Source organism: Neltuma alba, unplaced genomic scaffold (assembly GCF_004799145.2).
Source record: "Neltuma alba isolate B1F8T4 unplaced genomic scaffold, ASM479914v2 tig00012515_pilon, whole genome shotgun sequence".
In the NCBI taxonomy this organism is placed as follows: Eukaryota; Viridiplantae; Streptophyta; class Magnoliopsida; order Fabales; family Fabaceae; genus Neltuma; species Neltuma alba.
Window position 1 is genome coordinate 295,416 of NW_021636982.1, and position 26,142 is coordinate 321,557.

General features: G+C 38.5%; 2 protein-coding genes and 1 long non-coding RNA gene across 3 annotated transcripts; 2 read left to right on the forward strand and 1 right to left on the reverse strand.

The window, feature by feature from the left end:
- The first annotated feature begins 3,053 nt into the window (after positions 1 to 3,053).
- LOC114727920 (uncharacterized) lies at positions 3,054 to 3,629 on the forward strand. The gene is made up of 3 exons (XR_003738622.1): positions 3,054 to 3,067; positions 3,343 to 3,441; positions 3,528 to 3,629. It is a non-coding gene; the product is annotated as an uncharacterized LOC114727920 (long non-coding RNA).
- Positions 3,630 to 10,194: 6,565 nt separating this feature from the next.
- Positions 10,195 to 11,859, forward strand: LOC114727947 (uncharacterized). Its single transcript, XM_028914738.1, has 7 exons — positions 10,195 to 10,538; positions 10,632 to 10,713; positions 10,804 to 10,893; positions 11,005 to 11,280; positions 11,362 to 11,474; positions 11,561 to 11,657; positions 11,734 to 11,859. The coding sequence occupies exons 1-7, from the start codon at positions 10,195 to 10,197 to the stop codon at positions 11,857 to 11,859; spliced, it is 1,128 nt and encodes a 375-aa protein (XP_028770571.1).
- Positions 11,860 to 14,350: 2,491 nt separating this feature from the next.
- On the reverse strand, positions 14,351 to 16,223 carry LOC114727948 (uncharacterized). The gene is made up of 3 exons (XM_028914739.1): positions 15,871 to 16,223; positions 15,230 to 15,760; positions 14,351 to 15,116 (listed from the first exon to the last, which is right to left on the reverse strand). Exons 1-3 carry the CDS (start codon positions 16,221 to 16,223, stop codon positions 14,351 to 14,353), a joined length of 1,650 nt encoding a protein of 549 aa, XP_028770572.1.
- Positions 16,224 to 26,142: the final 9,919 nt, after the last annotated feature.

The following is a 26,142-nucleotide window of genomic DNA, read 5'->3' on the forward strand; positions in this document are numbered from 1 at the left end:
TAAAAGGGTAGTTTTAGGCTTCTACAGGGTACTATGTCCAGTTGTTGTGGGCAAAACTAAAGAAGGCCTTCAGTTATAACATTGGAACGTGGCCTAACTTCTTGATGATGTCGTCTCTTAGAAGTTACAAGCGGCCTCAAAAACTGGATTGATTTTCTCTTTGGTTGTATTCTTTGGGCCAAACCTTAATGATCCATTAATTACCCAAAAAAAAACCAACACAAAAGGCCTAAACTGTAACGATACTCATATATTAATGCGTTTTTTTTTTTAACGGGCAAGAGCACAGGCTGTCTCTTCGGGGTCGGCCCATGTGATTCCCTTACCACTATGGTTATTATTATACTTCCTGCATAATCTATCATTACAACCCAATGAACAAGACAATTTGTTGTCTAGGTTTTCCTTTTGGTACCAGAGGACGGAGCTGACCAAAAAACCTTTGCCGTTTCTTCCTCGGTTTTTCTCCAGGTACGATCTCGTTGTGGTCGCCACGATTCTCTGGGAGGGGGCATTTGATTAAGGCTAGCAGGTCTCTTTGATGATTTGTTTTTGTTTCGCCTGTAAATGAAAATCTTAGTACACTCTCTGCTATGCTATACTCTGCTTTTTGGAATTCCTCGGGAATCAAACACTTCTGATCTAAGCTCTTTCTTCTCGATCGGCACAAGCGGGTCCCGATCTATTGTATTTTACTATTTTTAATCCGTTCTACCCAATTTATTATTACAACCCAACGAACAAGACAAAGAAAGCTATGCACTGTGCACACAGCAAATGATATATTGTACTCACGGATCATACTTATACTTATATAATTTGAGGTTTTTCTGGCTAATTAAAATTTTAAATAGGAATTTTTTACTATTTTCCCTTAAAACTAAGTTCATCTAATTGAGCTTACAGAATTTAAAGAAAATACATACCCTCTGCTTACATGGATTTTGCATATGATATTGTACAGCATGTTAAGATAGTAGTCTTTAAGTTATGTTACGATAGTAGTCTTAAGTTCCAAGCATTTGCTTAAAGATTCAGATTTTTCAAAGGACACATTCTACCTTTTTTTTTTGGAAAAAAAATTAATTCCCAAAACTGCTTCATCACGAACATATCTAACCCAGTCAAAGTGGCTTGGGAAGCAAGTATTACTTTTACATCTCCAATGTTCTGTATATTAATTACTTAAAGAAGTCACCATTGCCTTGTTAAAAATATGTGCTGGTGCTAATCTCTAACATGCTTAAATTAATGTTATAATTTTATTTACTTGCACGTAATATTATACTACCTCCGCTCCTATTTTTGCCATTTTTTAATTCTCTGCCCTTTCTTTTTCTGTTTTTTTTTTTTTTGGTTGATAACTTTAGGCCGTTTCTGATACGTGGAAAAGAACAGAATGAGCAATCTTATGAATTTGGAATATGTGGGAAGTCTGTTACTCATTGGTGGCCTGGTTTGCTTTGGTCTGAGCTCCACCTACAGAAGGTCATTTGGAAGGTGGGGTATTGGCGGTCTCATTGCTTTTGCTTATCTGTTCGGCGGTGCAACTCTGTGGTGCCTTGTCTTTTGGGTCAAGAGCATCTGGGTTCCGGACCGTCACCGATTTGGTGTGTTAGTTGCAATTTTCATTGTGACGTGTGCGATCTCCGTCCTGCTTGACACACTTGTAGCTGGAAAATCAGATGCACTGAGCATCATCGCGTATGGTTTACAGCATGTTTGGATCAACGTTTTCAACGGAAAACGTGCATTGGAATGGCGCAAACTAACGTTACAAGCAGAGAAATGCTCAACCAAATGTTTGGGTGAGCGTTTTTGCAGATGAACTTCTGGGTAAAAAGTCGCCTAACACTGAAGCTAATTTTTTGAGCTTTTGCCGTCACAAACGTGGAGAGAGAAAAGATGGTAATGAAAAAAGACAAAATTATCCCTAACAAACCCAATAATTTGATACTACATATTTTTAATATAAGAATCATATAACTAATTCGAAGATATTAATAAAATTAATTAAGTTATTTATTTATAATAAATTGATGTTATTTTGTCTAAAATATTTTTGTTAATCATGTGTATTAAAACTACCCATTAATAAAAATTCTTTAATATGTATAATCATTACAAGGATTACTTGAGAATAAAATAAATCAATATTTTATAATTTCACAAATAAACTATTTTTATTTTGTCATAATAATTCTAGATATTTTTTTAATAATTATCATATTAAAAATATAAAATATCAAACATTACTATTCAATAAAGTCCTTGTCCTTTTCAGTCATTTTATAACTAAACTCACTTTTCCATTAATCATCCAAACAACTTTTAATTTTTTTAACCGACTTTTTAAAAGCACCTATCCAAACATATCCTAACTGACTTTTACTCTAACTTCAGTTACAAAAGTCAATTGGGTTAGAAGTCAATTTTGTTCAACGCTAATCCAAATATACCCTTATTCGCCTTGATGTCGCTGTCCGTGTCAAGGATGTCTGAGCTTGGATTCAAGACAGGGTTCTCCACTTTTTTCCTGTCATTGTTTGTCGAAGAACTTCTCAAAATCAGCTGGTTCTTCTTAGTACCGATAGCATTAGTTTTGAGCTTGTTCATCTTTATCCTCTGCTGCAACAACTCAGAATCCGGAGCGCAGGTGAGTTCCATCCTCTCATCACGGTGAATTGTTGACGATGGAAACATCAATGTGGATGTCTTGATTGAGTTTTGCAGCAAAATATTCAAGCAATTGAGCCTGTTACTTGCATTTATTTTATGCTTGTGGATTGTGTCTTTTGCAGCGCCCAGATTCCCGAATGACGGAAGAAGGTTTAGCGCAAAGCCGGTCATCCACGACCATTCAGCAAAATCATAACCAAGAGCAGCCTTCTCAAGCTGTAAGTGATCACCAAAGCGGAATATAAATATTCAATACTTGGATATAATGCTCTATTATCCTATTAAATGACTCCACTTATTTTCGCTTTCATACTGATGCATCATTCTCTTATTTTGGACCATCAGCAAAATAAACGAAGACGAGGAAAACCGTCTGCTTCTTCCAGACGTAAGTGACAAATCTAATATAAATATTCACATAAATATTTATTTTATTGATATACTTCTCTAGTCACCCATGCAGCACACGCCGTCAGTGAAGGACAAGGGGTTCTAATGCACCCCTCTCTAATGTTCCTTGAAATGCCCCAGCTTCCCAAATGTTTTTCTCCTGTCTTGTCATCATTATTATCGTCATTAGATTCTACAAAAATGAATAGAATTTTGATGTTTTATGGACAAAAAATAGTGCAGTTTTGAATTTTTTATGTTACTTTCATACAGACGCTGACGGGAGAAGTTCCACCTCAGGAAAGCACATGCGATAGGAGCACTGAGCAAAATAACGAACGAGCAGAGGAAGATACTCCGTCTTTGCCGGCTGTAGGTGATCAAATCCAATATTGGTGTTTATTTGGCTTATTACATACATGTTTCAGTCGCGTGTTAATGGTTTCCGTTTTTCGCAGGAATCCCAGGACCAAGATCAGGAATCCCGGGACCAAGAGCGTGTTCCATCAGGAGACAACGACGTCACAATCCAAATCGGGGAGACGCAGCCTGTGCGTGAATTAAGGTAATTGACAAACTCAATTATTTTTATATATTTTACTATCTTTTATATGAGTTTTGTTAGCTTAATTGGTCCCTTTTTGCCTTAATTGATTTAATTTATTTTATTTTGAATTATTATTTTATAAGGGCAAAATTGTCATATTTTGATTTAATTGTGATTAATTGATTTTTGAGGACAATTAATGCTACCTTATTTTTGAATTTTGTTTCAGGGTTTTTGAAAGATTTAAAAATAAAAAAATAAAAAAAGAAAAAAAAATATAATTCAAAAAATAAATATATAATATAATAAAAAGAGGGAGCAAAACGTTGTGTTTTGCTCCCCCAACCTAATATCCAATAATCACCTTCAGCTTGAACGAGGAGAGAGCGATACACGCAAGCGGCGCTGGAGGCCGAAGGAGACAACGAAAACAGAGCAGGCGGCCGAACGAAAAACAGAGACACACGAACACGCCGCACGGAGCAGAGCACACACACGCGGTCGAGCAAGCGGGCTGGAGGACACAGGAGCTGAGGTGCGGCGGACAGAACGAGCAGACGCAACACGCCGAGGAAGCACTATTCATCATCTTCATTGGCGGCGTGAAACAGAGGAGACGGCACAATCACAACCTCCATCATTCTCTCCGTTCGCTGCTCACCTTCTCTGCGTCTTCTCACTGGTGGCAGAGAGAAGACGGCGTGGTGAAACAAAGGAGACGGCCGTGCGAACAGAGAGACAGCAGCTTGAACTGAATGCGCACACACGAAGAAGAGGCACGAACGAGCTGGACGGCGCCTTCCTTATTGTTCTCCACGATTTGTTTCTGGTGGCAGAAATAAATCAGCGACGGTGTGAAGAGGCAGAAAGAGTGACCAACGTGAACAGGATCATCATCACCACCGTCTTCTTCACTGCCATGGCCGAGTGTAGGAGGAAACTGATCGAAGGAGATTCTGAAATCATGGCAAACCGTGGCTAATTATTGATTCTCTAATTCAACAATAATGGCAGGAGCTTGGATCTTCAAAGGGGAGTTCTAGTTACTTTAATTTCCTACTCAATAATTGTTTAACAATTCCTAGGTCTTAGGATAGTTTTTCTGATTGTTGGGATAATTGTATTGCTTAATCTGATTATATTTGGGGATTATTGTGACTGAATTATTGTTTAGTATTTGACATTGGGCTGTTTATAGTTTTGATCTCAATTATAATGTTGTGGTTATGACATTTGTATTGATTTTGGAATTAATATATTGTGATTTTCTAAGGTGGCTTAGAATTTTGGATCATATAGTCTCTTTAGCTTTAATTCTGTTATTTTGGATTTAAGAGTTCTAATTAAGCATTGGTTTTTGGCATCCTTAATCCCATTTTACTATTCTGGTTGCAGTTAGTAAGTTGGGATTTTAGGAAAATATTTTGTGACAACTCGAGGTGGCTCGGTTGTTGGATTAAAAGCTTAATTATAATTCTTAATTCATTGTTTTAACTCCCACATCTTTTAGAGTGATGATTGCCTGCGTTGTTGAATTGGAGGATTGATTTTTATTAGTGTTATTTGTGTGTCTCATTTTCATTTCTTTAATCTCCATTCATTTTAATCACTTTTATATAAAAACAAAAAAAAAAGTATTTTAATTTCAATTTGATTCGTAGTATTTAATTAACAGCTTTTCAAAATCAAAAATCTCTTTTTATAGTTTAGGTTGCTTGCATTCATTTACTAGGGTTTAATTTCGTTTTCGGCTCCTCAAAGTAAAACGACCCGAGTTTTGCACTATATTGCATTAATTCGGTTAATTTTTGGAGTAACCCCAAAGCGACAATTAAGGGAAGTTCAACTTCAGTAATCCAATCCATATCATACACTGTCTATGCTCAATATTAGGATCATGGCAATTATAATTGATCGTAATAGAATTTGCATGGATCATCAAAGAAAGCCAAAGGAAACCCTATCACTACAAGCTAGCTGTTACTCTAACAGAAACTCTGATCAGATAGATGCAGTACTCAAGACAGACCCTATAGCTATTTCCTACCACAAGATTGTTTTGGATTGAAAGAAAATAATTCGGGGAGTGAATTTGATGATATTATTAATTATTAATAATATAAAAGAAGAAGAGTTTTTTTGGAGCTATCTCTTCTGTTCTCTACTGTGATTTCATTAAACTGAGGGTATGTTTTACAAGAATTTATACATTTTATTTATGACTCGTTATTAGTAGGAGTAGTTTGAGTAAAAGAAAGGGGAAATTTCACTGTAGGACCGCAGAAGACAAAAAATTTCAAAGAGCCTCCAAAACATTCTGAAATCTCACTGCAGGACCAAGGGGCCAATCTGATATTAATTCCACAAGCGAAATGACGCCACTGCCCCTCATTTTACTTCCGCTGAAATTTGAAAATAAGGCGAAAAAGCGACGGTCAAAAGTCCTCCCGCTCTCTCTCTATATGCGAACGTAACCCGTGTGCGAAAAGTGTTCCCTCTCCCGCTCTGCGAACGTGCAACCACTCTGGGAAAACTGCTGCGTCTCTCGGTCTGCGAACGTGCTACCACTCTACGAAAAATCTGCCCTCTCCCGACTGCGAACGTGCTACCTCTGTGGGAAGATTCCTGCCTCTCGCAATCTGCGAAAAGTGTTCGACGTGGCCCCCAAAAATTCTATCAGCTTCAATCTGCGGGTTCGTGGTAATCACTAGAAGCGGAAGGAGAATAAGAAGAGGCCGACAAAGGAGGAAACTTGCAAGGCTATCGACAAAGAAGGAAGAAGCAGGGCGAGAAGAAGTCACTGATTTCCATTTGGTAAGCTTCGCGGTCCCCGTTAAATGCAGTAGATTTCTTGGATTTTGTTTTCATGGTAGGTTAAGGAGGAATGACCCACTGAAAGGTGGGTGTGTTTGGTAATGACATTTAGGTTCTAACCCAGGAATGATTACCAATGTGTCACATAGTGTTCGGCCATTTCCCTGACTGCCCTTTAGCAAATGCTCCTGATTTAGTGAGCGAACGCTTGTGAGTGTAGCATGAAGAGTTTGTGTGGGGGCTAAGTAAGAAAGTTATTAATTATTTAGGGAAAAATTAGTGTTGGTAGTTAACTGCATTGCTATAGTGTTTGTAGGCATTTTGCAGGAATAAGGAAAAGAATTGGGAGGGGCAAATGTTGTCGTATGGATTAGGCAAATGAGTTTGTTTTGTTTGGTTTATCCCGTTGATCGTTGGAATGTGAGATTTTGTGGGCTAACAATGGGAGTTAGTCAATTGACGTGAAGAATTAGTTGACTAACCAGTTGCATGTGACAACCTCATGTGTGCATATATCTGTCAACTTAGGCAATTTACACGAAGAATCAGTAAATTACCAGCTATGTTTGTTGGAATCTGATTTGTAGTGGCCTCACAAGGAAAATTAGGAAATTGACACGAGGAATTAGGGGTTTATCCAGTTAGCTTATGTCAAACAGTTTTCATGTTTCCGGGAATCTGTCAAGTTAGGAAATTTACATGGAGAATCAGTAAATTACCCAGAAAGTTTGTGGGAAATTGGTGTGCAGTTGCCTGACAGGGAAAATTAGGCAATTGACACCACGAGTGAGCTGGATTTCCACTTAGCTTATGTGTAACTGTTTGATGCGTGGTGGACTGAGAAAGTTAGGAAATTTACCTCGAAAATTAGTTAATTAACCACCTCTGCTGCATAATTGCATGTTTGTGGGAATGTGGTTTGCAGCGGCCTCACAGGAAAATTAGGTGATTGAGACGAGCAATTAGGTGAATTTGCACTTAGCTTCTGTTTAAGTGGTTGATGTGTGGTGGACTCTGGAAGTTAGGGAATTTACATGAAAAATCAGTAAAGTAACAACTGGCAATTCAAAATTTCATGTTTGTTGGCATGTGATCCGTAGCGGGCCTCACAGGAGGAATTAGTCAATTGACACGAGGATTTAGGGGATTATCCGCGCAGCTCCTGTCTGACGGTTTCATATTTTTGTTGAATCTGTCAAGTTAGGAAATTTACATGGAGAATCAGTAAATTACCCACAAAGTTTGTGGGAAATTGGTGTGCAGTTGACTGACAGGGAAAATTAGGCAATTGACACCACGAGTGAGCTGGATTTCCACTTAGCTTATGTGTAACTGTTTGATGCGTGGTGGACTGAGAAAGTTAGGAAATTTACCTCGAAAATTAGTTAATTAACCACCTCTGCTGCATAATTGCATGTTTGTGGGAATGTGGTTTGCAGAGGCCTCACAGGGAAAATTAGGTGATTGAGACGAGCAATTAGGTGAATTTGCACTTAGCTTCTGTTTAAGTGGTTGATGTGTGGTGGACTCTGGAAGTTAGGGAATTTACATGAAAAATCAGTAAAGTAACAACAACTCAATTCAAAATTTCATGTTTGTTGGCATGTGATCCGTAGCGGGCCTCACAGGAGGAATTAGTCAATTGACACGAGGATTTAGGGGATTATCCGCGCAGCTCCTGTCTGACGGTTTCATATTTTTGTTGAATCTGTCAAGTTAGGAAATTTACATGGAGAATCAGTAAATTACCCACAAAGTTTGTGGGAAATTGGTGTGCAGTTGACTGACAGGGAAAATTAGGCAATTGACACCATGAGTGAGCTGGATTTCCACTTAGCTTATGTGTAACTGTTTGATGCGTGGTGGACTGAGAAAGTTAGGAAATTTACCTCGAAAATTAGTTAATTAACCACCTCTGCTGCATAATTGCATGTTTGTGGGAATGTGGTTTGCAGCGGCCTCACAGGGAAAATTAGGCAATTGACATGAGCAATTGGCAGAATTTTGACTGTTCGCCGGTGTAATTGTTTGATCTGTGTTGGAGTGTGAAAGTTAGGGAATTGACATGAAAAAGTAGTTAATTAACCACCTCTGTTGCATAATTTAATGTTAGTTGGAATCTGATATTTTGTGGCCTGACAATGAATGTTAGCTAATTTACACGAAGAATGGTGTCATTATCCAGTTAACCTGCATGTAACAATTTGATGTCCTGTCGTATGACAAGTTAAGGATTTAACAATAATAATTAGTGTGTATATAATTTCCGGGTTTATGTTACAAGAAATGTTTGGATGGTATGAATGTTGCTGTTTAATGTACTAACTAATGACTTTGTGATTATTGGATACAGGAAGAAGATGGGAAAAAAGGACGCACAAGTTACCGGCTGGAAAGTATTCAAGGGAGAATATTGGGAGCAAAAGAAGCAGGAGATGCATGGAAATATGGGAGCAATCATAGATGCGGCTTCAGCAATTTGGAGGGAGATGAGTGATGCTAACAGGGAGCCGTACAGGAAGAAGGAGGAACAGCTGATAGAGGAGAAGAAGAAGAAGGAGAAATATGTGTCCCCATTTTCTACTCGGTGCTCCCCCACAAAATTCAAGGAAGTGGCAAAGTTTATAAATGGCAAAGAAAATTTAAAGCGCAAGGTAGAAGAAATGGGGTTTGGTCATCTTCTTGGTATTACTTTGAATAAGTTGCCCAGAGATTTATGTCTGGAGTTGATTCATGCATATGACCCCCCAAGTAAACAAATTACCATAAGGGGGAAGACAAAGAAGGTCACGTGTACAGATGTTAGGAGGGTTCTTGGGTTACCAGATAAGGGCTCCAAAGTGAAGTTGGATGGCTTCAAGGATGAAGTAAATGAGCTGAAGAAGGACTATACTCCACTGACATATTCTCAAATTGCGGAGAAGATAAAGAGTGATAAAGAAGATGGAAACTTTGAATTCTATTTTGTTCTTTTCACAGTGGGCACTCTTCTTTGTCCCACGGGAAGTGCAAGTGTGAGTGACAAGGTGCTAAAAGTAATGGCCTGCACAGAAAATAACTGGAAAAAATTTGACTGGGCTTCCTTTGTGCTTGACGAGCTCAGTGAGGAAATTAAACGGTACAATAGGAGCAGTAAGGAAGGACAGACCGAGAGTGCCAGAGTCGTCGGAGGGTGCATCTACTTTTTATTGGTACTTGCATATTTCCTTACAAAATATGGCCTGTTGGATATGCTTTGAACATTAAACTGTTGATGTATTATGTAATTTGAGTTTTGAGTCATATTTTTTCTTTCTCTGCAGTTGCACTTCCTGCAAAGGTTCCCTCTACAGGGAGGTGAACCAAAAGACAAAGACGCCGTCACACATTGGGATGATAAGGCTGTGAAGAGGAGAATTGATGCGGAAAAGGAGAGTCGACATGGCATTTTCTACAGTCCACCCGCTGCTGAAGTGAATGAGTCAACACAACCGGGGAGCAGTACAAGTTTCCATCATCCGGTGAGTAATACCAATGTGATAATGTCTGTTGGTGAGACTTAATATCTGTTTGATGACATACATTTACAATGTGCAGGACATTAAGGAGTTTTGGCTCAATTTCAACACCACATTGAACAATGAGATGACCAAGATTCAAAACTTAGTTTGTGATGAATTAGTTAAGCTGGAAAATAAACTTCTTAACCGGGAGGCAATGAAGAAGAAGGAAAAGAACACCACACTGAGGAGGATGAAAATGAGCGGCCACAACATGATGAAGTTATGACTGTAGAGAGCGGAGAAACACATGAAAGTGGTGACAAATTGCATGATGATGAACAGCAAGAAGAAGAAGAAGAAGAAGAGGAAGATGAAGACGAGAACGACAATGTGAGAGAAGATGAAGCTGCAGATAAGGATACTGAAGATGAACAGGCAGCTCAAACGGAAGAAGGGAAAATGGTGGGCAAAGCAGTGCAGCTACCCACAAGGAGGTCAAGTAGACGTAAAGTCCCAGCAGTTAAATCTCCTTACATGTCTACTTATGGCAGAAAGGTGAAAATGAGTGAGAGGGATGCATTTTATACTGTGTGTACTGAGTGGTGTCAACCAGATGAGGCTCAAGAGTAAGTATAGTCAGTTATTATGGAAAAGACAGCCTGTGAATAATACTACTATGCAACACTGACTACTTATTTTCACTTTCATATTTGTTGTAGGGTCATGGTAGATATGTTTGGGCATTTGGCAACACGATCAGACCTACAAGCACTGGGTCCCAGAAGGTGGATAAGCAACAGGGTACGTGCACCTATTCAAGTTACATCAAAGTGGCCATATATGGAATGTGCCACAATTTTAATTTAATTTTCCTGCTCCTTTATTCTACAGATCATGACTCTGATTGCCCACACCTTGAACGCTGACCAACATGAGAGTGCCTCTGCGGTTAAAAGACACATATTTGATGCAGATTTCACGGTTAGTGCTATCCCCTGTTAATGGATCAATGCTTTAAATTGTGCAATAAAGTTATCGATACAGTTTCTTCACTGACAATTTGCATTGCTGTGCAATTTGCTGTTGTGATAGGCAAGGATGGTGCAGCAACACACAGCATGGCAAGTGGACAAACACCTGAAAGAACTACTTCCCCAACACGTGGGATACAATTTGGCTGAATGTGAATACATATTTGCACCTGTTGTGTTTGCACTGCATTGGTTTTGCTTTGTGTTTGAACCGAGCACACTAAAGTTTTATGTGCTGGACTCTCTGCGTGGTGGTGAGGATACAATGAAGCACCAAAAGAAGAAGAATAAGTCTGATCCAGCATTAAAGGGGCAGCAAATGATGGCGCAAACTTTTGTAAGTGGTGTAATTATTCTGCTACTTTTGTGTTGGACAACCATAGTATCCCCTGTGTGATAATCATCTGTAATTGTGTAGAGGGCACACTTCATTGAAATCCTAAGGAGAGTGAAGCCTGAGCTGGAGGGGTTGGCCAACCCAGATTCAAACAATGACATCTTGTATCCCACGGTTCATGTTCAAGACAATACGTGAGTCTTTTGTTCACTGAAAGTTATTTGTCATAAATTATAATCGACATACATAAGGCAGCATAGTGATGTGTTCATTTTTTCAGTGATGATTGTGGGGTTCATGTCATCACATATCTAAGAGAGTGGCCCAACCCACAAGAGAAGGATGGAGTTCTATTCACCATGCCTTATTATACAGCAGTAGGTGTTGAATTATATATTAATGACATCATGCATTTGTGTCAACTTACTGAGAACAGTTGTTGTTGTCCCATAGGATCAATACACATCTATACGGTGTGAGCTATTGTGGTGGCTCGTGACGCATCAAAGAAACATCAAGTCAGATGCTGTTACCAAACACCTTGACCACATTAACAGACAACGCAAGAGAAAGCGATGACTGATCAAATTCCTACCTTGTAGTTTTTGCTGATAAGCACTGTAATTGTTGTTGTGAACACTTTATGCGGACTAAAATGTTGTGCATACAAACGATGTTAATGAAGACTGTTTTGATGGATTCATATTATCACTACTTGTTTACTTTCATTAGATGTACGGTTAACAACACAAATTAGGGAATTTGCACCAAAAAAACAGGAATTAACACCAAATGTTCGTCCATTTCCAACTGAACAACCTACATCAGGGATTAGACCTTTGCACGAACGATTAGACAATTTGCAAGAGAGACAAATAAGTTAACAACAGAAATTAGAGCATTCACAAGTGTCGTTCATCTGCTGAACAACGTGTCCTCTTAAATATGCAAGTGCCCTCCTTCACCTGAATAAGGTGTCCATTTCCATGAGGAACTAGGGAATTTGCTACTCCGATACATATATTCACAACTGTAATCAGTCCATTTACATGTGCCGTCCTTGACCTGAACAGGGTGCGCATTTGCAAGGGAACTAGCCAATTTGCTAACACATACCTATATTCACACGTGGAATCAGTCCGTTCACATGTCGACTGGTCCAGCTGAAGCATGTGTCCGTGAGGGAACAAGTGCGGGAGAGCGCATTTGCAAGGGGAACTAGCCGATTTGCACAACAAATACCTATATTCACACGTGGAATCAGTCCGTTCACATGTCGACTGGACCAGCTGAAGCATGTGTCCGTGAGGGAACAAGTGCGGGAGAGCGCATTTGCAAGGGGAACTAGCCTATTTGCACAACCAATACCTATATTCACACATGGAATCAGTCCGTTCACATGTCGACTGGACCAGCTGAAGCATGTGTCCGTGAGGGAAGAAGTGCGGGAGAGCGCATTTGCAAGGGGAACTAGCCTATTTATAAAATACATACCTATATTCACACGTGGAATCCGTCCGTTCATATTGGCAAGGGGGACTAGCTAATTTGCAAGACACATACTTGGCTTCACATGTGGACTGATTCACCTGATGCATGCGTCTTCCTTAAGTGTGGGACAGCCCATTTACAAGTGGGACTAGACAATTCGCACCATACATGCATATTTTCACAACTATAAATAATCCATTTGCATCTGACCTACTCGTACTGAAGGAGGTGTCCGTGGGTGAACAGCTGTGCAAGGGCCCATTTGCAAATGAGATTAGACAATTTGCCACATACATACATATATTTACAACTAAAAATAGTCCATTTGCATGCGGACTGATTCACCTGGAGAAGCTGTCCAAGTATGGTTTCTTATACCATTTGCAAGTGACATTAGACAATTGGCAACATACATATATATATTCACAACTGTAATCAGTCCATTTACATATGACGACCTTCACCCGAAGAAGCTGTCCGTAAGTGGACAGGCAGGGGAATCTCCGTTTGCAAGTGAGATTAGACAATTTGCAACATACATACAAATATTTACAACTAAAAATAGTCCATTTGCATGCGGACTGATTCACCTGGAGAAGCTGTCCAAGTATGGTTTCGTATACCATTTGCAAGTGACATTAGACAATTGGCAACATACATATGTATATATTCACAACTGTAATCAGTCCATTTACATACGATGACCTTCACCCGAAGAAGCTGTCCGTCAGTGGACAGGCAGGGGAATCTCCGTTTGCAAGTGACATTACACAATTTGCAACATACATACAAATATTTACAACTAAAAATAGTCCATTCGCATGTGGACAGATTACAGCCTAACATATCCTGCGACAGCTATAGTCACCTACTGTCATGAAATTTTTCAACTATTGACACCACTATACAAAATATAATCGAACCCACCACCAAAAAATCAAAATGGGTTGTCATAGCTACTTCCCCAACAACTCAACAACTACATAGTGGGGCTCATTTATGTACAAAAGTAGCTGTGTGTTGAACCAAAAAAATAAAAGACCATTTTCAGCAACAAAGTCACCCAGGGTTCGGGTTAGTGCAAATCTTTCTAGTGTGACCAGCTTCACCACATCCTGAGCAATGATACGCTTTCTTCTGCTGGAATTGTGATTCAATCCTCCTACCTCTGGGTCTTCCAGCACGCCGAGTTGTCAATGGTGGTTGTAGGAAGATGGTGGACGAGTAATCTTCATATCGAAGGGAATCTGGCCTAGGGATGTCATGGGTCTCAACTGGAATCATGAGTCTGCCATAAATTTTCTTTTGGGCTGAGAGTAAAAAGCAATCCTCGACATATGCATATATATTACCATATACCTTCTTGATTGCAGCACACGCATGTGGGCAAGGTAGTCCTGACATTTGCCAACCTTTGCAGGTACATTCACGTAACACAAGATTTACCCGCACATCTAGGTTTCCCCATCTGACCCTAAATTGTTCATTCCATAATTTTGCACATCCATTCTTTCTGATCTGGCCACATGATCCATCAACTTTTCCTCTATATTAGGTCCCACACCATTGCTCCAATTCGTCATGGCTTCTTTGCTGTGGTACATCTTGTTTGCCAATTTTTCCTGTGCTCATGTATCAAGACAGCTATGTTGTGCTTCCTCTCACCAACAAGCCAAGCATTAAAGGATTCGGCTAGATTTGTTGTGATATTGTCCCACCTCTTGTAAGGAAATTTGCTTTGTGCCCAACGGTCAATGTCTCCATTTGTTTGAAGCCATTGTCCTAATTCTGGACAAAATGCCATTAGCTTTTCCATACTGCAATCAAAGTCTCTATCAAGTCTTGCGTATGCAATAGAATCAAGTAATTTTAGTGCAACTTCCTTTGTCTGTCCGCTGGTCCTCCTCTTTCCCCTGGTTATCTTCAAAAACTCAGCACTGTAATTCTCCTTCACATGACGGTAGCAAAAAGCATGTCGATCTCCTCCAAACACGGCTTGCACTGCACCTTTTATTGAGTTGTGTCTATCCGATACTATTGTCACTTCTAATGAGCCCGTAATATCCTTTATGTTACCAAGAAACCATGCCCAGTCATCAAGCGTCTCACCTCCAACAATCGCATATGCAAGTGGGAATAATTCATTATCCGCGTCATACGCTTGTGCTCCCAATAACGTTCCTTTGTACGGACCACTCAAGTGGCATCCATCCACATATAATACAGGTCTGCCACCTTTCAAAAACCCTTCTACACAGCAACCGTATGCAATAAATACAGCTTGAAATCTATTATCTGATGATGCAACCCACTTTGCTACCGTTTCTGGATCACTTTCCTTCAGCCTTTCACATATCCAAGGGATTAGCATATAAGACTCCTGCGGACAACCATGAATTTTTCCAATGCTTTCTCTTTCGCCCTATATGCTTGTTGGTAGTTGAGCCTCAACCCATACTCTCTTTCCAAATCCCGTCTAATGTCATTTGGAGCTTTGTGCATGCAAGAAATCAACTCATCTATTATGACTGCTGAAGCAAGTTTGCACCTCTTTCTCTGAGGGACAACTAAGTTGTCTTGTGCATAATGCAAGTGTTCATAGTTAAATCTTCTCACAACTAGGAATCCATTATTCTCACCTACACCATATGCTGAAATTTCCCAGGGACAACCCTCTACACAGCACTTCACAATCATCTTATGCCTATCATTCTTTACGTACCGGTAACCAAACTTGTGTGCAAGGCTATACTTATATAATGCCTCTCTAAAATGTTCAGCACTAACAAAGGTTTGCCCTCTTGACATCAACAAATCTGCCCACTTTGATGAATTCATCACCGCTATTGGGGTTGGCAACGTTTCCATACCTACACTTCCTATCAGTGTTGGCACATCTTGTACGGAAGATATGTTTATGTTGTCTGTGTCTAGATCCAATTCCATTGCACATACTGACATTCCACAAGGGCCAACCAAATCATCTAACCTGCATAAACAAATACAGCTATTCAGTATTACAGTTCAATTTATCAAAATTGGACATATTCTTTCTTATCCTACACACAATCTTAATAAAACCAGTTGAGAACAACTTACTCTTGTACACTGTCCAGCTGTGACACTTGTGTGAAGTCTTTCTCATTCTCACAAACATAAACATGGCCACTACTATTGTTGTACTCAATTACTTGTCCAACACCAATATCGTCAACAAGATCCAAGAATGTATCCCGGTCAAAGCTAACTGTGTACTTCATTTTATATTCACGAGTCCCTGGCCACACATCATGAGCTACCATGCATTGTAGTTCTTCATATGTCATCCCTTCTCTAATCAATCTTCCAGTAATGATGCCCCCTTCATAAATGAATTTCCCTTCTGAGGTCTTTACAAAGTGCCCTCTAACATGAAAGATGCAAAATACTTGTTTCCTACTACTGCTAGCCATTTATCCTCTGCTGCTGCACATCATTCAAGTATGACACAACGTACGTTTACATCAGCAATTTGACAATTGACAACAAGAATTAGTATTTTCACAACATTATATTGCTTTTTCTCGCACACAACCAGAATTACCAAATTTACCATCGTACTATGTATTTTCACCATTCCTCTGCGCGTCTACCTGTCATATAACCCATTCCAGGCCACACACCCATTTCCCTTTCTTTTTCGCCTACCTATGTTCCTTCAGCAGTGCATTATTCTCAATATGCACCCACTTTTGAAAACATCACAAACACCACATCTTTAACAACTTAAAACAGCATCAGCATGAATTTCTCAAACCATAAAACCGTAAGATTTGCAACTCACTCCCAACCTACATGCCCATGCACTTAAATACTCATTTCTTCCTCATTCACCCATCACAACCCACCTGTGCTAACCGAATCACACCAACAAAACCGAAATTTTAACAACAAAATCTTACCTCCCACGCCAACCTGACGCTACTTCCAGAGAACACGCAACACTATAGGGCACACTTGCGACTTCTCTCTCTTGCACCAACTCTAGCTTGGAGTCCGAAAGACGGTGGAGGGACGGACCGCAAAAGTGAAGCTCCGCCACTGCGTTTTCTCAGCTCATGGTTGTCAGCTATCTCCCTTCCGCACCGGCGCGCTGCATGGGAGAGGCAGGAAATAACGCCATCTCCTCCCTTTCCGTCTTTCTTCCGTCTTTTACATCCGCTGATAATATGTCTCATTTTCGGAGGAAATAAGTCTTCATTAGGGGCAGTGGCGTCATTTCGCTTGTAGAATTAATATCAGATTGGCCCCTTGGTCCTGCAGTGAGATTTCAGAATGTTTTGGGGGCTCTTTGAAATTTTTTGTCTTCTGCGGTCCTACAGTGAAATTTTCCCTAAAAGAAAACTAAAGTAACTGGAATAAGCATAGTACTGTTTGTTTGTTGCGCAGGCGTAGAATGAGAATTCCAAACATGTCAAGCCCCGTTAGACGCACCCTTGGGGAGTTGCGGCGCCGGGTGGCCCCCCGCTCTTTTAATTTCCTTTTTTTTTTTTGAATAATGCCGGGTTTTTGTCTGATTTTCCCAGACGCTAAGGGAGCCTCCAGGGACCCACTTTGATGTTGACACTTGACACTTCTTAAGAGTTGGCATGTAACCGAACACTATGCTTTTTTCTGAGTCGTGTCACCTATGTAAACATTGAGTCGTGTGATTCACCTCACGTGCTTTTCTCTCCCTGCTGCTTTCCAACTGCACATGCATTGTTTACATGTTGCTCCTATTATTATTAATGTTAATGATATTCATAATATTTGTTGCTGCCAGGGGAAAAAAAAAATTATTCTGACCCATAGAATGGCAATACCCATTTTTATGCATTGACAACGGTATTTTCCAATAATTATTTGATGATTAAGTTTTGGTAAATGATTTTCTGACTAAAGCGTGCAGCACAAATATTGACCTTTTATAATATACTGAGGTCTTGTAATAATTTTGTTTATGTCACAATTTTAAGATAAGATCTTCTCCAAAAATGGAGCGCCGAAGGGCAAATAAATAATCTTAAATAATTATTTCTCATCAAGTTATAGAGCAACAAATTCTCCCATTCAACTTTTGTAATGATCATTAGATTTTAATCCTCCTTTCCCCCCCCCCCCCATTCAATGTGATTTTTTAATGTATGTCAAATTCTGATTTTTTTTATTTAATTAGAACAATTTATGCTTCAAGTTTTAATATCTTTAATAAAATACTATATCATCATTTTGTATTTTTACTTCATTTTTATACAAATATTAAACAAAACTTCAGTAAAGATAGTTTATTTTTTGTACCCAAACATGAACATCCAATGATACAAACCAAAGCAAAGAGTTCATTCATTCTTCATTATTTTGGACATCACACCTTAGGTTTTGACGAAGAGAATTTATATTCTGTAAAGAATTTCTAAGAGTATTTGAGTAAAAACCAAACCATATTTTTAAAAGTGATTTTATGAGATATTAAGTAAATATGTGAGAAAAGTTTTATCTCAAACTGTATAAAAATATATATATTTTTTAAAAACCCTTTTAGGGTAATACAAAAACCCCTTTTATGTATGATAAAGTAAGATTTACATTCAAATTGAAATAGTGGCGTGAATCCTCTCAATCAAATCTTCACTGGAATAAAATAGTGAATCTTCAAAATGAAAGCTTTCCGCTGGACGCACTCCACCCATAGCTCAGACTCTCATCTTCATCTTCAAATGAAGAACCAGAAACTCACTCCAATTTCGAAATTTTGCAAGCAGTGCAGGTTGATCAACATTCCTCTACTTTCATGTTACGAGAAGCTTCTTCATCTAACTGCTTACAAATTTACAATTACAAATGTCGATGAACCAAATAAATCAGTATTTACCCTTTCATGCATTGGTGATCTCCTTGTTTATCTATTACTCATTTTAATGATAGGGTGCCTCATCTTGTGGGGCAAGAGAATTCGAGTTTTAGAGAAATTCCAAGGCCCTGTGGCAGCTCTAATGTTTGATGTGATCTGTTTGATCTCCTTGGTGAATGACAAACTTGTGCCTGCAAAATCAGAAGCATTGAGCATTATCTCATATGGTTCATTTGCCTTGATGTCGCTGTCCATGTCAAGGAATTTTGTGCTTGGATTCAAAACTAGCTAGCTTCTCCACTTTTTTGCTGTCCTTGTTTGCCACAGAACTTTTCAAAATCAATTGGATCCTCTTACCCATCGCGTTACTTTTCTGCTCGCTCATCATTATTCTTCACCACCACTACTTAGAATCCCCAATGTACAGTTTGGTTCCATCACTCTAAATGGCTATCTTCACCCCAAGCAGTGATAGAAATTGGCGATGAGGATGCCTTAATTGGGTTTTGCAGCAAAATATTCAAGCAATTGATCCCTGACGTGAAACGTCAATTGTTACCTGACTGACATGTGTTTTATCCTTGTAGATTTTGGCTTTTGCAGAGCCAAGATTCCCCAGAGATGGGAAAAGTTTCGGGACAAAGCCTATCTAGGAACAATGTAACCAGCAAAACAACCAAGAGAAATCTTCTTAAGCTGTAACTGACAAAACTGGAATATAAGGATTCAGTTTCATCACTCTAACTTCCTGGCTGGAGCTGCAACCATAGCAGCAGGAAGATTAGTGGCTCATCAGGGTGTCCTTGAGGTACTAATAACATAATATATGACACAGCATAATCCCTTTCATCCTATTCCTTTAAACCTTATGGTACTTTCCCTAGAACAGATTCACTTATAAGTGTTGTTATTATATTAAAACATTTCAGGGTATTTGTCCTTATGGTGGACGCTACCTCCCTGCAGAAAAGAAGTTCAGAGATGTCATTAGCTTTCGTGAGGAGCACCATGTGGACCTCTCCAGTCTCAAAAAAATTAAGGATTTATGATATATTAATTCATTAAACTAATAATTAACATATTAGATTAATAAGGATTATGTGACACCTGACATGAATCAAAAAATTTAATTTTTTTATTGATTTATTTTGGTGTAATGATTGTGCTTTTATTTTGTTGTTGTGATATACTCCTCCGGTCCTTAATATAGGACCCAATTGTTGAGTTGGTTTTAGTCTTAAATATAAGATCCATTTCTCATATTTATCAATTTTCTCTTAATTACCCTTATAGATACTCCCTCAACCATAATCAAGTAAAAGAGGGAGAGGAGGTACATTAAGAAAGATGATTATGGTGTTTTAGGAAAAATATGTCACATTTGTTATAATTAACTAACTTACCTAACTTCCTTAATCTAATCAAATTAGTTAAATGGGTCTTATATTAAGGATTAGAGGAGTGTGTATGTTGTGTGTGTGTCTGTGTCTATGTCTGTGTCTGTGTGTGTCTCTGTGTGTGTGTGTGTGTGTGAGAGAGAGAGAGAGATACTCCCAGTATAGGCTCTATGGGTTGCATGTGGGATTGATCAGCCCCGAAATCTTGTAGAACGTTTGCGGCTTTAGAGGGGCTAGGCAGTTAACTATGGGTCCGTCAGGATTAGTGTGAAAAAATAATTTATTTTGAATATGACTTTTAGAAAAATGAGATTGAATAAAAGTTAGATTGGATAGTGTGATTTGTGTTTGGATTGATTTTTACAAAAGTTAGTTTGTAAAGTAAAAAAGTCGTTTAGATTATGATTGAATAAGTAAGTTTAGTTTGCATAATGACACTTTTATTAAATAATGAAAAATAATTAAACATATGAATTTACAAAATATAATAATTTTAAATTATGATAATATGAAAAATCTATATTTAATTAATAAAATATATTTAAATTAGAAATAAAAATTTTTGAACCAAATAATACTACATAATTAATTAGATGATATACTCTGTATAATTTATATAAATATAGAATAAAAATAATATTAAAAATTAAAAATATTATAACAATTGTTAAAAATTATTTTAGAATATTAAAAATAAATAACTAAAAACTAATCAAAAATTACAAGGAATATAGAGAGAAGCATAAGAATAACATATATATATATATCTATATATAAGGACAAAAATCTCTTTTAATTCCAAAAAGCTATTTTTGCATAAGTCATAGTAAGTTGTAGGTGTTTTTACAATCATACTTAAAAAAAACAGCTTTTGACCCTTATGTCAGATTGGTCAAAAACTGTGACAAACAGCTCCTAAATTTGCAAGCTGACTTATCACACTTATAAGCTACTTTTTTTCCCTCCAAAACACCACACCAAACAGATTGTATGTCTACTTGTCTAGTGTAGTTGGATCGAGCAAAAATAGAGAAGGCCCTCATTGGAAAAATTAGAATGCGGCCTAACTCGTTGAGGAGTTTAGAGATTGTTTGACATCACGATTGAAATTATTTTTGTGTAATTCGAGACAAAACTTTTTTCACATACTTACATCATATTTCGCAAATCATGATTAAAAAGCTGCTTATAAGCTACTCCAAATGAGTTCTAATCCGCATGAAACCTCTCCATTAAGCACCTTCTCCATTTAGATAAAACGGTCTCGTTTATCCATTTAAATAAAACACTGCGTTCAACAACCGGGCACTTGAGTAGAGCAGTAATGAAACAACAATGATTTTAGCACTTGTTCTGTGTAGGGGAAAAGCACTAATAAATTAGTCATTATAGGTTAGGTGAAAATTCCTTTCATGTTCTGTGTAATAGATTCAAAAACATGACAAAACCTTTAGGACATAATCATTCCCTTTGGTGGCCAGGAGTAGTTCTACTCCCCACTATTTAGCAGCTTTTGTATCAGCAATATAGCGAGCACTAAAAGATGCAACCTCATGTGGCAAATAAGATGTGCCCTCTTTGATCACCAACTAATGGTAGACACTTCAATTTGTGAAACACCCAACCACTTTGAAAAATAGAACTCTTACTTAGAAGACTGTAGATAAAGCAACGGAGACGCGGGGGTCTAATTTGTGAATCACAGAAGGGCATTTAAAGAGTAAGAAATAAGTGGGTATGGAAGAAGGGAACCTTACCTCTCTTCTCCCTATGACGAGCCAAATCTGGGCGATGGTGGGTGACGGTGAATAGGATCGTGGGTGGTGAAGACTTAGAAGAGCACAATGGATGAAGAGAATCACGGTGGGCAATCATGAATGATCACCAGTGACAGTGAGATGCGTGAAAGAAGAGAAGTCGGCCATGGAAGAACAAAGAACTCACTAGACCGAAACGATATACATACGCCCAATTGGATTAGAAAAGGTTGCAAATTTTGTTTTAAAAAGAAAAAATTGCAATAACGTCCACACGAGAGAATTAAATATAAAAAGGTTTTTTGAAATCATCAAAATTATTTTAAAGTTTCAAAAGACCTCATTGTAATAAATTTTATTTGTTTAATTACTAACTTATTCTTTTTAAAAAAAAATTTACATTGACAACTGAAAGAGCAATAATTGACAACTTAAAATGTAAAAATTAACAATTATCACTATAGGTATTGATAATATCATAGGTTTTTTTGTATTTAATTCTCTTAGCTGGAATTTTGGTACAACTTTCATCGTTTTTCTTTGCTTATATTCTTGAAAAAATTTTGCACGCTCCCAGTGCACCATGTCATCTGTGCACTGTCTAATAAAAATATGCCACGTGAGATTTATTTTATCTTATGTGCCATCAACTGCACTCTCCTCATGTATGTCACCTGACATTCAAACTATTTTAATAATTTGTCCCTTTAATTCCCCCCGGGGGGTCCTGTGCATCAATTTTTCAAAAACCCTCTTTCTTTCTCTTTTTCCCACAGAAGCCGCCATGCTCTACCGAAAAATTTATGAGTTCTGGCCACAATGTTTATGCACAACTCATAACCAGAACCACTGAAGGGAATTGAAAAACGCGCAACGGAAAATAAATTTAAAATTTCAATCCCTTGCCGGATCTACCGATCATGTTTAAGACAAGTAGTAAGAAGCATTACCTTCGATGTTCGATTTCTTGGTGGCTCGGTGATTCTGCCATTCAGGATGCCTCTGCTCGCCTCCTTTGTCGTTCGAAGTCGACAACTTCGGTCGGCTTCCTCTACCGGTATCCACACGAATAGCTCTCCAGTCACGAACGACGTGCTAGCGCCTCTTTGTCCGTCTAGGGTTTTTCAAAGAATCCGTCCTCCTCTCTCTATTTTTGGCCGTCTCTTATCTGCAAGCTTTCGCCTTTTTACTCACCAAAACCCTAGCTCCTAATATGAAATATATAGGATGCTATAGGTATTATGAATGATATTTAATTTCGAAATTAATCCTAAATTAATTCCAAAATTAATGCAATATCAAATATTGCCTAATCAGATAAGAGAACAATTAAATAAATATGGCTTATATTAAATCCGTCTCACAGATTTAATTCACCTATTTATTTAATTCAAAATAAAGATATGACGGAATTAATTTACATAGATCTAATTTATCCTTATAAATTAAATCTAACAATTAATATCTCTTATATTTATGTAATATATATATACGAATTTATATATATATATACACGTCCACCCTATATTATTCATTGAATCTGGATATATCTTAGATTTAATGAATCTAGACATCATAACTCGTGTTGGGCTATTTTGTGTGCGATCCTGTAGGCCCATATGAAGTTGGTAGTGGGCCATTAACTATAATAACTCACAAGTCGTAAGCGGTCTCTAGCAAGACATCACGACTACCCAAATCATATGAGGATCGTTGAACGATGTAACCTTTCATACAACCATATCACGTCCCTTTTGTCACACGACATTTTAGTCATGGATGAGGCATGGAGAACGTCATCCTCTTATTCATGACCGTTACTTTCTCGATCCCTGAGTAGTTTGAGTATAGAAATGGAACTACCTTTCCATTATAATATGGCCATACATTTCTCAGACTCACTCATTGAGGGGCCCAGTAATATCTCTCTACGAATGTGAGGGACAAATTCCATCTTGAACCTTCACATTCCTCCGCATGAAAAACCACTAAGCCTGAACATAGTCTTTATGATCACTTGGTTAAAAGTGACTTTTGACTAGGTCAAAGCTGAGCATTTCTGATGTAGGAATCCATGATGATCTTAGGTCAAAGGGCACAGTGACATGGTTTGTATATGAGAGAAGCTTATGACTTAACCCATGCAGCTATCTCATAGCAGGTCGGTCCAATACCTTGTACTCTTACATGTGCCTATGACTTTAATTTATATCTCTATATATCTTTAAAGTCATACTGGTCTTATTTCATCTCTGCTCCCACATAGATGACCGACCAGGAACATTTAGGATAAATCATGAGTTATCCAAGGATAGTCATCACAGTAAACATGCAAATGATATGATAACATAATCAATAAATTCATAAATCAACAATGTTCATAACATAATGACTGGCCCCTAGGGCACAATTTCCAACATCCTCCCACTTGCACTAGGTACAATCATTAATTTGTCTAATTCCCATTGACCTAACATGACGCTCATGCTTTGTTTGCACAAGCGGCTTTGTTAGAGGATCAGCAACATTGTCTTCTCCTGCTACTTTGCATATTTTTATATCACTTCTATCGTTGATTTCTTTGATGAGATGAAATCGCCTGAGTATATGCTTGGTCCTTTGATGTGACCTAGGCTCTTTGGCCTATGCAATGGCACCGCTGTTGTCACAAAACAAAGTTATTGGATCTGAGATGGTAGGTATCACCCCAAGTTCAGTAATGAACTTCCTAATCCAAACGGCTTCCTTAGCTGCATCAGATGCTGCTATATACTCAGCTTCCGTTGTAGAATCCGCTATAGTGCCCTGCTTAGAGCTCTTCTAGCTTACTGCTCTATTATTCAGGAGGAATATGTATCCCGATTGTGATTTACTGTCGTCCTGGTCAGTTTGGAAACTTGCATCTGTGTAACCAGTTACACAGAGCTCATCATCCAATCCACCATAGACCAAGAATAAGTCCTTAGTCCTTCTTAAGTACTTAAGGATATTCTTGACAGCAGTCTAATGGCCCTCACCAGGGTCCTGTTGATATCTGCTAGTCATACTTAAGGCAAACGAGACATCTGGTCGAGTACATAACATGGCATACATGATAGATCCTATAACCGAGGCATAAGGAACCTTACTCATGCGACCTCGCTGATCAGGTGTACTAGGACACAAATCCTTGCTGAGGTGAATACCATGAGACATGGGTATGAAACCCCTCTTTGATTCCTACATACTGAACCTATGCAGTATTTTGTCTATGTATATGCTCTGACTTAGTCCTAGAAGTCTTTTAGATCTATCTCTATAGATCCTAATTCCTAGGATGTAGGTGGCTTCACCCAAGTCTTTCATTGAGAAAGACTTTCCTAACCAAGACTTGACAATCTGCAAGGTAGGAATGTCATTCCCAACAAGTAGGATGTCATCGACATAGAGTACCAAAAATACAACTGTGCTCCCACTAACCTTCTTGTACACACAAGGTTCATCAGCATTTTGAAGAAATCCAAACCCTTTGACTACTTCATCAAAACGATGATTCCAACTCCGAGATGCTTGCTTCAATCCATAAATGGACCTTTGAAGCTTGCACACCTTACCAGAGTCCTCGGAACGCACAAACCCTTTAGGTTGTGTCATGTACACATCCTCAAGTAGCTTTCCATTAAGGAATGCTGTCTTGACGTCCATCTGCCATATTTCATAGTCATAATATGCTGCAATGGCAAGGAGGATTCTGATTGACTTGGCCATTGCAACCGGGGAAAAAGTCTCATCATAGTCTACACCATGAGTTTGAGTAAATCCTTTTGCAACCAGTCGTGCCTTGTAGACATTTACATTGCCATCCATGTCGGTTTTCTCCTTAAAAACCCACTTGCACCCGACGATTTTTACACCTTCAGGCGGGTCGACTAAGGTCCAAACCTGATTGTCGTACATGGATTGCATCTCAGACTTCATGGCATTAAGCCATTTTTCAGAGTTTGGTCCCACTATAGCCTCTTGATAGGTGGTCGGCTCATTATGCTCAATGAGCAACACATCACGATTGTCAGAAATCAGAAATCCATATCTCTGAGGCTGAAACCGTGCCCTATTAGATCTCCGTGAACCTTGCATGACTTGAGGAGTCTCAACAACTTGTTGTGAGTTATCTCCGATTTCCACCTGTAGGTCTGTGGTGTCTTGTGGCTCTCGAACTTCTTTGAGATGTACCTTGCTCCCTGTAACATACTTTTTAAAAAAAATAATTTTGCAAATCAAAAAATATATAATATTTTATTAGTAAAAAAAAAAAAGCCAACCCCCCTTTTCCACGGAGAGTTGAAAATTGGGGAGGGGTTTTACT

Excerpts from the sequence above, each read along its gene's own strand:
- LOC114727947 (XM_028914738.1), top strand. The coding sequence starts at position 10,195 with ATGACTGTAGAGAGCGGAGAAACACATGAAAGTGGTGACAAATTGCAT. Across the intron at positions 10,539-10,631 it reads CAACCAGATGAGGCTCAAGA|GGTCATGGTAGATATGTTTG; the intron begins GTAAGTATAGTC and ends TATTTGTTGTAG. Across the intron at positions 11,475-11,560 it reads GTTCATGTTCAAGACAATAC|TGATGATTGTGGGGTTCATG; the intron begins GTGAGTCTTTTG and ends TCATTTTTTCAG.
- LOC114727948 (XM_028914739.1), bottom strand. The coding sequence starts at position 16,223 with ATGGCTAGCAGTAGTAGGAAACAAGTATTTTGCATCTTTCATGTTAGA. Across the intron at positions 15,761-15,870 it reads CAGCTGGACAGTGTACAAGA|GTTAGATGATTTGGTTGGCC; the intron begins GTAAGTTGTTCT and ends TTGTTTATGCAG. Across the intron at positions 15,117-15,229 it reads AGACGGGATTTGGAAAGAGA|GCTGAAGGAAAGTGATCCAG; the intron begins GTATGGGTTGAG and ends GATATGTGAAAG.